We start from the raw sequence: 14,944 nt of genomic DNA on the forward strand, positions 1-14,944 counted from the left end.
CAGCACAAAGAAAAGTTGTTCCACAAAGGAAGTCTCATTGGCTGACCAACTAGAGATCTCACAGGATGGCATTTCCTTGGTGAGTGTACAAAGATCCAGGGTCTGGGTCTCAGATTTTTCAAGTCTAGAAATTTTATCTTGTCAATGGCTCAAAGTTGACTCAGGGAAACTAAATATTACCTAAACTCAAGAGAGATAGCTGTGAACTTCTCTGGTGGTACCATGGCTAAGACTCGGCACTCCCAACACAAGACCCCAGGTTCAATCCCTGGTTAGGAAGCTAGATATCATAAGCCACAACTAAAGATCTTACATTCCACAACTAAGACAAATAAATATATAAATTTTTTTGCTATGAAAACTCTTAATGGATTTCATACCAACCAAACCTATTAAGCTTACAACCAAAGATACTACATTCAACAACAGGAATATTCATATTCACTGAACTAGAAGCTCCATAAAGGAAGTGACTCTGTCTGTTTTCTTCAATGCTCTAGCCCATAATATCTAGAAGAATGTCTAGCAAGTGATCAATAAATAGTCACTGAATTAATGAATAATTATTTCCTGTTGTTGTTTAGTCACTAAGTTGTGTCTGACTCTGCAATTCCATGGACTGTAGCAAGCCAGACTTCCCTGTCCTTCACGATCACCTGGAGTTTCCTTGGATTCATGTCCATTGAGTCAGAGATGCCACCCCAGTCTCCTTTTGCCATCAATCGTTCCCAGCATCAGAGTCTTTTCCAATGAGTCGGCTCTTTGCATTAGGGGGTCAAATTACTGGAGCTTCAGCTTCAGTCCTTCCAGTGAATATTCAGAGTTGATTTCCCTTAGGATTGACTAACTTGATCTCCTTGTAGTCCAAGGGACTCTCAAGAGTCTTCTCCAACATCACAGTTCAAAAATCATCAATTCTTCAGTGCTCAGCCTTCTTTATGCTCCAACTCTCACATCCATACATGACTACTGGAAAAACCACAGCTTTGACTATCCAAACCTGTGTTGGCAAAGTAATGTCTTTGCTTTTTAATATACTGTCTAGGTTTATCATAGCTTTTCTTCCAAGGAGCAAGTGTCTTTTAATTTCATGGCTGCAGTCACCATCTGCAGTGATTTTGGAGCCCAAGAAAATAAAATCTGACACTGCTTCCACTTTTCCCCCTTCTATTTGCCATGAAGTGATGGGGCCAGATTCATGATCCCGAGGAGGGCACTCACCTTTTCCAATGACAAACTGCCTAAAAAGTCAAATCAATACTCCAAAGCAGCTTGGTGACTACAGAATAAGAACAAAGAGCTTGGGAGAGATTTCATCCAAATACAAAACCTAAGAAAACATTCCTACCGCACATTTGTTAAAGCCAACCTCTGAAAGCCTCAGATCATCTGTATCTATCAGATTCCTCATGCCAGTCTCAATGTGACTTCTCATTTTTCTTCCAAACTTACCACTATCCTCCTTCAAATCAAGTATTTTTTTCTTAGATAAATATTACTGATTGTTACAATCAAACTGAACCTTCCTTGCTAGAGTGAAGATTTTAAATTAACCAAACTTAAAACTATGTTGTATATGTTTAGTCTGATTGATTATAAGCTAATTTTTTCCATTATATTCAAGTGTCTGAAAGGCACCTGATACTTTTATGTCCATACAACTTATGAGTTAAAAAAAAGTATAACACTGTTACAAAAAGACACATACATGAGTTAAGTAAGTAAACACTGCGTATCACAAAAGAAAGATTAAATTTCTCCCTTCAAAAGTTGTCTCACCTTTTGAATTTTCTCTTGTATATTACTTTGGTCATCACAGGGTTCCATTCTAGTTAAAAATTAAATAATCTCATTAGTCAATTAAAAAAATAATGGTAACTTATCATCCAAAGAGCTAATTAATCTGCAAACCCAGCCACTAACCACCATTCTTACTGAAAGCAAAAATAAAACTCAACCTCAAAGCTACCATAATTTATTAGAAGAACTGGACTAGGAACCTATGTTTTTGTCTTATTATCAACTAGGTATTGAAATGTTATTTTAACTAATCTCATTTTTTTTTAACCTATAACATGCAGGAGATTAAACTAATATTTCAGCCAACTTTCAGTTCTAGAAGTCACTTACTTGTTTATTTGGTTTTGCAGTCCCATACATTCTGATCTCAAATTTCGTACCTGTTTAACTGACAATCTGCAACAAAATATACAAAATGACAGCTATAATTCTACTACAACAGTATAGCCCACTTTGATATTTCCCCCCATTTCATATCTTTATTCAAGGCCTCTAAGGGCTACTCTTCCAAATATACCAGTAACTAGTCTTAAAGGGGCTCTAGACTCCCTTTAAGAATTACAAGAGTGATTTAACATTTAGGCAGCACTATTGAGATAAACCAGAACTTCTTGGTTCATAAACTCTGACTTCAGGTAAAAATGCTGGAGGTCAGACTATTCTACTCTCTTATCACATTCTTAGGAGATAAATTTAAATGTTACCTAAGGCAGGCAACATTGCAGTTTTAAGGAGATTTAAAAGGATTTTGTAGCTTTCATAATAGATAAGACAGCATTTAAAAAGCTATCTTACTACAGTTGTTTATAATTATTAAAAATCATACATAATCTATGTCTTGGGAGTAAGAACCTTGCCTCTTTGTTTAATGCTGTAGAACCAATGTATAACCAATATCTGGCACACAGAGGTACAAATTTTAAAAAATGTGCTACAAAACAGACTCTGTGTACTCTGTGGGAGAAGGCGAGGGTGAGATGTTTCAAAAGAACTGCATGTATATTATCTATAGTGAAACATATCACCAGCCCAGGTGAGATGCATGAGACAAGTGCTCGGGCCTGGTGCACTGGGAGGACCCAAAGGAATCGGGTGGAGAGGGAGGTGGGAGAGGGGATCAGGATGGGGAATAATGTAACTCCATGGCTGATTCATGTCAATGTATGACAAAACCCACTGAAATGTTGTGAAGTAATTAGCCTCCAACTAAAAAAAAAAAAAAAAAGTGCTGAATAAATGAACATAAATAAATATAAGACAATATAAAATGGCTAAAGAAACCAGTATACCTTCTCAACAGATGCTAAGTAGACGTTAAAAGTAATACATTAAAGCAATATGGAAAAATTTACAGAATAAAATATCAAGAGAAAAAAGGATACAAATTAGAATGAGCATTATAATTACAGCTTAAAATTTTATTTCCATGTTTAAAAGAAAAAACACCTGAAGAAACTGAATTTTTTTAACAAAACTGATACCGTCCTTTTCTCCAAACTTTCATTTACAGCATGCCTAAAGTACTTTATTCAGAAGTGATCAGGCTTTAAAATGGAAAGATAAAAGGTAGTTGCCAAGGGGTTTTGAGGTATTCATGAAATACTGCCACCGAAGGGATACTGATGACATTTGTTCAAAAAGAAAGGAATTTTCATTTTCTAACTATCAAAGTATTACTTACTGTGCATTTTCTTGATATTTTCGGGTAACACAATCTTCTCTTTGCAAAACTTGTAAAAATCTATTACGTGCTACAAGGCATCTGGCAAGGCACATGTGCAAATCTTGTGGTTTCACATTAAATGTCTCTGTAAAACGTATAGAAGAATCTGCATGGAAGATAAAATACAGAAAACTTAAGACTTGTGCTGTGCTGTGCTTAGTTGCTCAGCCATGTCTGACTCTGCAACCCATGGACTGTAGCCCGCCAGGCTCCTCTGTCCATGGGGATTCTCCATGCAAGAATACTCAAGTGGGTTGCCATGCCTTCCTTCAGGGGATCTCCCCAACCCAGGGATCGAACCCAGTTCTCCAACATTACAGGCAGATTTTTTACCGTCTGAGCCACAAGAAAAGCCCAAACTTAGACTTACAAACTAATAAATATAAAAAATGTGAGACTGTTGAGAATTAACAACCTCACTTAACTAACAACTCCTTAACAGCTGGTATGACAATACACACAAAGATACAACTCATTTCAATAAAAGCAAGGATGACCGGTTTTTTAAAGAAGGCAAGTAAAAAAGAATTGGGGACTTCCCAGATGGTACAGTGGTTAAAGAATCTGCCTGCCAATGCACAAGATATAAGAGAGAAGGGTTCGATCCCTGGGGCAGGAAGATCACCTGGTATAGGAAATGGCAACCCACTCCAGGATTTTTGCCTGGAAAATTCCATGGACAGAAAAGAGCCTGGCAGACTATGGTCCATGGGGTCGCAAAGAGTGTGACATAACTAAATAACTGAACATACACAAAAAAGGATTATCTGAAGTTGAGTTATTTTACATAACTAAAAATTTTTAGAATCCATCTGCCCAAAATAATTCTTATTATCACAGCACAAAACATCCATGAACAAATATGCTGTTACACATAAGCAACTTCTTAACACACCTTTTAACAACAAAGGAAGAAAATTAGAAGGGATGAGATGAGATCACATCACCTTCATTGCTGCCATCAGCCTCCTTTTCTTCCTAGTAAGACCAACAGGACAAGACAACCAAATAAAACCAATCTCCATTTCTCAAGTAATTCTTGGCTATGTTACTAATGATCAAAGCAGACCCTGAGAAAAATCCATCCCAACATTTTAGAGTTAGGGTTTTCACATGCAATAAAATGTAATAAATCCTACTTTAAGATGGCTAATACAATAAAGATAGGTATGCTGGAAAACAATGGCCTCACACCATACTTAACATGACAAATCCATGTGCTAGATCATCCACAAAAAAATAATCAAAAATTCTAAATATTTAACAGGAGATGAGTTTATTTGATATAGAAGTCATCCATAAACTGAATATGATCAATGAAACTGCTTTAAATAAGAAATCGGATAACCCATGCCTAAAAGTTTTATGTACAATAAACTCTTGCCAAATCCAAATACACATGATTCATATAAAATAGTTTGGGTTACATGTAACTAAAAAGAATCATCTAATAGAAAAACTGGTGAAGTGCTCATGCCACATTAAATTTAAAATATGCAAATACTTATAAAATGAGATCACATGTACATGTTCTAAAAAACCATGCAGGGAAGATAAACTAGAAAAAATGTACTGTACATATATATATATATTATATATATATATACACACAAATACATATACGCACAAACAAAATATGTATTTTGAACACATACAAAATGATATATGTATAAAGTTTGTCATTGTACAATTGTTTTTATAGCAAAATATTAGGGGGGAAAAAAAGCCAAATTTCTGTCAGAACAAATGTGTGATTAAATATACTATGACACACCCATTCAAATACCCAGTTCCAAAGAGAGAAAAAGAATAAGATCTATGAACTGATAATGTGATGATCTCCAATATACACTGTTACATAAAAAACACAAGACTGAAAACCATCACCATTTAGGGTTTAAAAAGAATATATACATATTTGCCATAATTACTGATTCCAATGACTGCTTCTGAAAAGGGTATCCAGGTAACCTAGATTATAGATAGCACCTCTATAGATATTATTAGACAGTCAGAGGTGGAAGACACTTTTCACTTTCTGAATTTTGAATCATGAGAATGAATACTTACTCAAAATAATTAAAATGTACAATATGACACTAAAAAAACAAACAACAACAAACACCTAAAAGAAATCAAAATGTCAGCAGTGGTTATCTCTAGAAACTGGAAGATGGGATTGTACTGCACCAACGTTTTCATCTTTTTCCTCCCATGTTTTAAGAGCATAACTCAATTAAACAGAGAAGCATATTTAATAAGCTACAAATGGCATTAAGTCTTAGCGTAAAAATCCAGTATTTTGTTTCTAAGATTTAGCAAATAGATAAAATCCCTTTAAAACACAATTTCAAACCAAAATATTCCAACACATTGCCAGTAGCCAAACTAAATCTCTAACAAATTCAATACAGCATTTAATACAATGTATTATAGGCAAACTATTACCCATAGGTCTAACCTGGCCCATTTTTGTGAGGTCAGCAAACTAGGCCTGCTTCCTACATTTTTAAGAAGTTGTATTACAAAAAAATTTTTTTTTAATTCACAGAGAGGTGTATGTGACAGAGACTCTTATGTGGTCCACAAAATGTAAAATATTCACTATCAGATCTCACATAGAAAATGTTCCCCAACCCTGTATTAGAACATAATAATCCACATTGCTACTTATGTTCATTATGACAGGATTTCAAACTGCAGTTCCAATAAAATATTAACTATTTACCTTTTGAGATAAAGTAATATCTTTATCTTACTTTATTTTATTAAACTCTCTTGATGATTTACAAATTATAAGAAATAATAAAAACCAAGAATCAAAGTGAAAAAAAAAAATCTTACCATAAGCTTAACTTACTTTTAGAATGGGTTTTTATATATTTTACTGCAACAAATCTTGCAAAATGATACATTATATGAGTAAACTTAGGACCAACCGGAAATAGAAATAGTGAACCAACAACTTGAGGAAAGCTACTTCCACATTCGGCCTATGATAAAAAGAAATAAGACAATTTGAAGACATTATCAACAATAACCTTTATATTTACATCATACTGTTTTTGAAGCACAACAGGATTTATCAGAATTATTCCATTTGAACCACAAGGTAAATTTTTGAATCTTTCTAAGCTCTTGGTAGATTCAGTCACGAAAAGTAATTAAAATTTAAAGTCACAATTATTGATACTATTTGGGGACACAAGCTAAAATAATCTAGTCAAAATTATTTCTTTAAATAAAAACTGTTATATAAATTCCTAAGAACTCAAAAACCTATTTCCAAGGCACTTAGTCAAAAAACTGGTTTCCCAGAAACAGAGTCCCAATCAAACCACCAGAAAGTATTATTCTGATATTTCTTATTTATACTGTTAGCATAAAAGCATTAAGAAGATTTCACCTTTAAAAAAATTAATGTACCTCAATAAAGCCAGACCAAAAATTGCAGTTTTCAACTGCTCAAAAGTTTGCATCTTTTATGGAGAAGGAAACGGCAACCCACTCCAATATTCTTGCCTGTCAAAGTCCATGGACAGAGAAGCCTGGCAGGCTGCAGTCCATGGGGTTACATGACTGAGCATGTGTGCACGAGGGTGGAGGGAGATGGGTTGGTAGCAATAAACTGGTAGAACTTAAAAAAAAAAGTTTGCATCTTTTAGAAAGAGAATACTTACAGAAATCTTTTTTAACCATTCACAGAAAAGTTTTCGGAATTCAACATCACGTTTTTGATCAAATGGAGGCCAACAATGTCTTTAAAACAAAAATAAAAATTAGAACTATGAACAAAAAAACAAACTCAGCAAAACTTTAAAATATCAAATTTATCTCCTAGCTCAGCTGATAAAGAATCTGCCTGCAATGCAGGAGATCCTGGTTCAAGTCCTGGGTCAGGAAGATCCACTGAAAAAGGGATAGGCTACTGACTCCAGTATTCTTGGGGTTCCCTGGTGGCTCAGCTGGTAAAGAATCCACCTGCAATGTGGGAGACCTGGGTTTGGTCCCTGGATTGGGACGATCCCCTGGAGAAGGAAATGGCCACCTACTTCAGTACTCTTGCCTAGAGAATTACATGGACTACAGTCCATGGGTCACAAAAAGTCAGACACAACTGAGTGACTTTCACTCACTCACTCACTAGAAACATTATTGCTAAATCAAGGTTAACATTGTTGGCTTAAAATTCAACATTCAGAAAACAAAGATCATGGCATCTGGTCCCATTACTTCATGGCAAATAGATAGGAAAACAATGGAAACAGTGACAGACTTTGTTTTCTTGGGCTCCAAAATCACTGCAGATAGTTACTACAGCCATGAAATTAAGACACTGCTCCTTGGAAGAAAAGTTATGACCAACCTAGACAGAATATTAAAAAGCAGAGACATTACTTTGACAGCAAAGGGCCACCCAGTCATAGCTATGGTTTTTCCAGTAGTCATGTATGGATGTGAGAGTTGGACAATAAAGAAAGTTGAGTGCCAAAGAATAGATGCTTTTGAACTATGGTGTTGGAGAAGACTCTTGAGAGTCCCTTGGACTGCAAGGAGATCCAACCAGTCAATCCTAAAGGATATCAGTCCTGAATATTCATTGGAAGGACTGATACTGAAGCTGAAACTCCAATACTTTGGCCACCTGAGGCAAAGAACTGACTCACTGGAAAAAACCCTGATGCTGGGAGGGATTGGGGGCAGGAGGAGAAGGGGACAACAGAGGATGAGATGGTTGGATGGCATCACCAACTCGATGGACATGAGTTTGAGCAGGCTCCAGGAGTTGGTGATGGACAGGGAAGCCTGGCATGCTGCAGTCCATGGGGTCATAAAGAGTCAGACATGACTGCACGACTGAACTGAAGGCTAACATTTCATAAATTTCAACTAAAGAGAGACGAACCTGTAAGAAATGAGGTCTTTTTCTTTATAAACATCTATAGGGTTAAACTCTGTTTAGTGTGAATAATCAATGAATACATAGGGATGAATACAGGAATGAATCACTATTAAAATTACTGAAAATTAAAGAAGACAACATGCTCAGTGAATTTAGTAGGCTAACACATAAAGATGGTGCAAAAAAATTAGTATGCTAAGCCTGGGGCAAAAGAGAGAAACATAATGGTTACACATGAAAAGCACAACAAGATTATGGCCTAAGAGATCATGACCCCTAGGGATAACCCATATCACAGTCAGCAGGTGCTACTGTTTCGTGGACAAACAAGATATAAAATTATTAAAAATTCAGTTTTAGTAGAAAATAATGGATTTTTAAATTTGCCTATTGCTTCCCACTGATAATCAGTTTTACCTAAATTTTTATCCTGAGGCATAATTATTTGCTGAGGGCCCCATATTTTTCTTATTTCTATAGCATAACATACCTTGTGTATTCACAGAAAAAAAATTAAGTATGCACAGAAAAAAGATTAAAAGCATGAAATAACAACAGTGATATTCTCTAGTTGGGTTTAAGAATGACTTTTACTTCTTTAACTTTTCCTGTATTTGCTGAATTGCTTTAAATAAGCTCTATTTTGTTTATAATGAGGAAAAAAATCCAAAAATCTATTTTTATCTGAGCAGGGGCAGCCCTATAACTTAGTGATGCCTGAATGCCTGCTAAGTTGCTTCAGTTGTGTCTGACTCTTTATAACCCTCTGGACTATAGCCTGCCAGGCTCCTCTGTCCATGGATTCTCCAGGCAAGAATACTGGAGTGGGTTGCCATGCCCTCCTCCAGGGGATCTCCTCAACCCAGGGATTGAATCCCCATCTCCTGCATTGCAGTCAGATTCTTTACTGCTAAACCACCAGGGAAGCCCATAACATAGTGATAGGGATTTCCAAAATATGTTTCAAATATACTTGTTCTCTTGGTCACTCAAAACTTTAACTGAAGGCAAGACTATTAAATTATCATCAGTAAAAACAATGGTCTTACTATTTAAGAGAATGATGATGCAACATAAATATTAAAACAAATCTGAACATTTTTTTTATGACAGATGAAACCCACCTACAAAATAACTTGGAATCAAGGTTAGTGATTATTCATTTTTATCTCTTCTTGTACTATTTAATATACAACAGTATAGGACAATAGGCTAAACTTAATAGGAATGATCTTTGTCTATAGCACTTGACACTTCTGTATATCAAGACAAAAATAATAACGATTTACAGAGATTTTAGGAAATAAAAACAAGACAAAACAAACAATACTGCCTATCAAAAAAAGGAGTAAAAAAAAAAAATATGACTGGAAAAAAAATATGACTGGGAAAAAAAAAGGAGTAAACAACAAAAATTAAAACAAAATTAACTGCATGGCTAGATTAGTATCAATTAATTATTCTAATAATTAAGACTATGAAGAAGTTAGGAATTATATATGTGTAAAATGAAATCCATGTTACTTATGAAATCTACCATGAATTCAAGTACTGAAAAAAAGGACTCAGATTAATAAAGGTTAAGTACTAAATCTGTAAGACCCAAACCTAACTATTTTTAACATACATTAAAAATAATAGTTGAAAGCCAAAGTTGAAATTCTCGCCATATCAAGTCATAATCCCTTTTTTAAGTCCCTTACAAAAATAAAATGAAATAACTTTTACTCACTTGAAAACTTCTTTGGTGAGAGACTTGTCAAGTGTTTGAAACAAAAAATAAGAAACTATGTGAAAGGCATCACGGTTCAGCTTGTCAAACATGTTCCTATGGTTTTAAAGGAAATAAAGGCAGGAAAAAAGAAAAGGTTAATAAAACTAAGTATCACAAAAAGCTGTGTAAGAGTTTGACACAAATTAGTTTTCATTCTGTTCAGAGGTCAAAATAAATTAATTTTTCTATTTCATGTATACATTTATAACCAATTAAGAAACACATGCAAGATTTATATTTTGGTTCAGAAAATAATGATCAAACAAGAAAACTGGTAGAACTTTATTTCAATGAACACATTCTACAAAAAGAAAAGGAAAGTCTAATTAGGCGAAGAGAAAACCATGGCTAAGATAAGTGAAGATGTGATACCAACCAACATTTTCTGACAATAAAAAACTTAAAATTTATTGACTTTATTAGTCAGGTATTATTTTAACTAAGCCTTTTACAAGCAGTAACTCAGCTAATCTCCACTAATCATATGAAGTTAGTAACTGTACCTGCAGCTCTAACATGAAGTATTTTATCTAATCTCAACAACATTAGAAAGTAGTTTGATTTTCCTCATAATACAGATGACATAACAAATAGATCTAAGTACCTCGGTGAACACAAAAAGCTATTTTCCTGAAATAAACTTTTTGAGTTGAAAAAATGTTAACATTAAAATTCCCACATTTAACATTTTGTCAAACAACTCTTATCCTTGGAATGTTTCTATTTCTCAAAAAAATACAAATAAAGTTTCTACCTCATCATCTCTCAAACTTGTTATTTTTTTTCCACATAGTACCCTGTTCTCTTCAACACTTCTAATTTTTAAAAAGATAACCTTTAAAGAAAGCTTTGTTCACCCACTAGACTAAAATTTTATAAGGTAAAAGCTTATGTTTGCTCTGTTCATCACTGTATACCCAGGTCCAATACTGTGTTCAATTAATATCTGTAGAGTAAACAAGTGAAAGAATCACCTTTTCTTTCCATTCCCACTGCCTTCCATAGTTTAGGTCCACCTAACTGCAAAGCCATTCTAATCTATTCTCTATAATGCAACCAGCATGATTTTTCCAAAATGCAAATCTCTGGGGCAAATATCTAGGAATGGAATTACTTGATCATATGTTAAGTGTACATTTAACTTTACAAGCAAAGTGACCATGCAATTACATGCTCACAGAAACTAGGAACACATAAAATTTTGCACCAACATACATAAGTGAATCTGGGACTTCCCTGATGGTCCAGTGGTTAAGACTCCACACCCCACTGCACAGGGTGTGAGTTCAATCCCTGGCCAGGAAACTAAGATCCCTGCATGCTGCATGATACACACAGCACAGCGTGTGCGTGTGTGTGTGTGTGTGTGTGTGCACATACGTGCATATTAAAAAGCAAAGACATTACTTTGCCAACAAAGTTCCATCTAGTCAAAGCTATGGCTGTTTCCAGTAGTCATGTATGAATGTGAGAGTTGGACTATAAAGAAAGCTAAGTGGCAAAGAATTGATGCTTTTGAACTGTGGTGTTGGATAAGACTCTTGAGAGTCCCTTGGATGGTATGGAGATCAAACCAGTCAATCCTAAAGGAAATCAGTTCTGAATATTCATTGAAAGGACTGATGCTAAAGCTGAAACTCCAATCCTCTGGTCATCTGATGAGAAGATCTGACCCTGACCCTGATGCTGGGAAAGACTGAAGGCAGGAGGAGAAGGGGACGACAGAGGATGAGATGGCTGAATGGCATCACCGACTCAATGGACATGAGTTTGAGCAAGCTCCGGGAATTGGCGATGGATAGGGAAGCCTGGCAGACTACAGTCCATGGGGTCACAAAGAGTTGAACACTACTGAGTGACTGGACTGAACTGAACTGATGTGTGTGTGTGTGAGAGAGAGAATCAAATAAGTGAATCAATTTTTTTTTAATTTTAAAGCAAATTTGATGCCACATTCATGCTTAAAGAATTTTAAAGGGGATGTCTGTTTCAAAAGAGTAGATTCCTTCCACTAACCAACTGAGATGACTCTAAAGACATGGTGGGGGAGGTGGGGGGTGGAAATCTATGACAGTGTTTTAAAAAAAAAAAACAAAAAGATCACTGAACCAAAACTTGACTGATTTTAGTTAATTTTCAAAGGCAGAAAGCAGACTGCAATTGTATAAACCAGAGCAGAGAAAAAACTAAGATTGCCAAAACAATAGAGAGGATACACTGACAATGGGAATCATTCTCAGTGGAGGCCTCAAGAAGATTTAAACTTCTCTGCCATATTTTGGGGCATCAAATCATGTGAGATAAATGGAACATTTATTAATACATAATCATAACTTGATAAATGCTACCCACTGGATGTCAATTTTTAGGCTAGAGGAAGCATTTCTATATATAAATAGTAACTTCTAAACAAACAGTTCCCAAGCAAAACTATTATAATTACAGCTCTAAACCTTGACAGCAGGTGCTCACTTGTATCCCACCAACTGGAGCCCTGTCAGGCTCCTCTGTCCATGGGACTCTCCAGGCAAGAAGGCTAGAGTGGGTTGCCATTTCCTTCTCCAGGGGATCTTTCCCACCCAGGGTTCCAACCAGTGTCTCTTACATTGGCAGGCAGACTCTTTACCACTGAGACACCAGGGAAGCCCTACACCCATTTTACTGATGAGGAAACTAAGGCACAGAGAAGTTAGGAGTCCCTAAACCTTGACAGTAAAACAATTTTAATACAGCTGAAAAAGTCAAGAAGAGGGAGAAGGCAAAAGAGGGTAGGTAAGTGTAGATGAACTAATTTTTGTATAAAGAAAAAGCTACCTTCATTGTGAAATTACTTAGCGGGAAATCAAGAGATATTTTTAAGATTAATACATCAAGAAATAGAGGACTAAGCACATTATTTAAATATTGACACAAGAAGGATGGAAATAACGTAATTACAAAAGTCAAGAAGATTGAGAATAGGAAATAGTCTACGCATCCCAAATTTTCGTTGGCCTTCAGTGGGAAAGATAATACTGGGTAAAGTTGCTAAGACACAAAAATATAAACAAAGTTTCTTTTTATAATGAGAAGGTAACATTTGTAGCAGAGTAGGAAGGAGCATTTACTTTTCAGCTTAGTACCACTCTCCACTGTTTTTTTGCTAACTGTGGCGTCCTTCAGTCTAATCCAAGAAGTAAAAAGTATAAACTAAAGAGCAACTAATTTAAAAGGCCGCCTTGAGTCCTAACGGGGTTTCTATACAATGGAAGGCGTTGGCTCTCCGTTAACAAATCGCCACCTCTCCCTCGACTTACAGACCAACCAACTTCAAGACCAAACCAGGCCTAAGCCGCCCCTCCAGTTTCCGCCCCAGCTGCAGACTCGACTCCCTACAAAGTGCTCCCGGCAAGGTTCCATAACGGACAGTCCCTGCCACCAGGTCAGCTGCCGCTGGGAGCAGAGGCTTTCTAGCCAGTGCCGGACCACAGTAACCGACTACTTAATTATCAACCCGCCGGTCCCAACAAGGCGGGCTGCGCCAACGTAACCAGTCTCAGACTCCCCCGCCGCCAGCCCAGTCCTCCTTACACTCCGAAGTGCGTGTGTGACAAGGTATTTCCACAGGCTATGGTCTCCAGACAAGAATCGAAGCCGAGCGCCTGCAGGTACATCCACAGGCGCGCCTTTTCGAAAGAAGTGACCCAGGCCGAGCTCATCTTCGCGGTACGCAGGGCCCGGCAAAGGAAGAAAGCACAGGCTCCAGAGACTGAGAGGGCCCTTCAGGCTTCTTCCCTAAGGGCAGCCTAAGGTGGCGGCGGCCCCTCCATTGCCACCACTTGATCCTCTCTCGTTCGGAGCCATTTCGCCTCAAATGGCCTCAAGTAGCCTGAAATTCTAAAGTCTCGGGAAAACAGAACCTCTAACTGTAGTACCGCACAGCGGCCAGAGCGAAGACACCACAAACCGAGCGTCCCGCGCTTCCGGAAGACGCCGCCTGGCTGCCGGGGGAAGACGGGCTTCCTGGGAGGTTGTATCTCCCGCCATGCAATGCGCCCTCCCCTCGGTCTTTTCCGCGCTAGACCGGCGGAGAACAACAAGACCCACAAGGCTTTGCGGGGCTGGCGAACTTTCTCGCGCTTGCACGGGATTCTTTGGCTTCGCGCTTTCTGACTCTTTTTGTCTGAGCTCTGTGGTTCCTTTTGCTCGTATATGCCTACTACGTCAGATAAAAACCACAGGCCGTAAAAAAAAAAAAAAAAAACCCACAGGCTGTTATTCAGTGTAGTAGAAAAAGCATTGGATTTCTTCCTCAGCTATTGTCAGTATATGTGTAACCCTGAGCATGTCGCCTTATTTCTGAGCGTCGGGTCTATTATTAATAAAATCTTCTATGCCCTAAAGTGCTGAATATTCCTTTCAGCTCCTTGCGTTAAGAAATCAGACTGTCCCCTATGCATATACCTTTCCGCTGCAGCCCTGTTAACTGATGATTGCTTTCTCCTCTACATGCCATGTATCAATACAACGGGACCTGGAAATGGGATGGGCATCCTACTTATTTCTCATCACCAGTTTAGGCATTATTGCCTCACTAAAACCACCAGCTTATTTGAAATGTATGCTGTCACCCTCAATTCTTCCTTGTGGATCAAGTATAAGATCTCCAGGTTGCTGGACCTCGTTCTGAAATTTCGCATTTAATTCTGTCTCTCCAACGATACTACTGTATAATTTTTGATGATTTCAGTATCCATGTAGGTGA

At 37.0% G+C, this 14,944-nt stretch overlaps 1 protein-coding gene across 2 annotated transcripts in view; it reads right to left on the minus strand.

The window, feature by feature from the left end:
• HAUS6 (HAUS augmin like complex subunit 6) overlaps nucleotides 1-14,261 on the minus strand; it is a 43,438-nt gene extending 29,177 nt beyond the window's left edge. Inside the window, exons 1-7 of one of the 2 annotated variants that reach the window (XM_070480559.1) lie at nucleotides 13,771-14,261; nucleotides 10,159-10,254; nucleotides 7,204-7,282; nucleotides 6,384-6,516; nucleotides 3,482-3,629; nucleotides 2,131-2,196; nucleotides 1,780-1,828 (exon numbers count right to left, since the gene is read on the minus strand). In XM_070480559.1, the coding sequence (XP_070336660.1) occupies nucleotides 1,780-1,828; nucleotides 2,131-2,196; nucleotides 3,482-3,629; nucleotides 6,384-6,516; nucleotides 7,204-7,282; nucleotides 10,159-10,254; nucleotides 13,771-13,898 (699 nt within the window). In that variant the 5' untranslated portion in view covers nucleotides 13,899-14,261. Of the gene's footprint in view, nucleotides 1-1,779; nucleotides 1,829-2,130; nucleotides 2,197-3,481; nucleotides 3,630-6,383; nucleotides 6,517-7,203; nucleotides 7,283-10,158; nucleotides 10,255-13,770 lie in introns of those variants that run through there. The other variant, XM_070480560.1, reaches the window with a different exon arrangement.
• Nucleotides 14,262-14,944: the final 683 nt, after the last annotated feature.

Source organism: Odocoileus virginianus, chromosome 18, assembly GCF_023699985.2.
Source record: "Odocoileus virginianus isolate 20LAN1187 ecotype Illinois chromosome 18, Ovbor_1.2, whole genome shotgun sequence".
In the NCBI taxonomy this organism is placed as follows: Eukaryota; Metazoa; Chordata; class Mammalia; order Artiodactyla; family Cervidae; genus Odocoileus; species Odocoileus virginianus.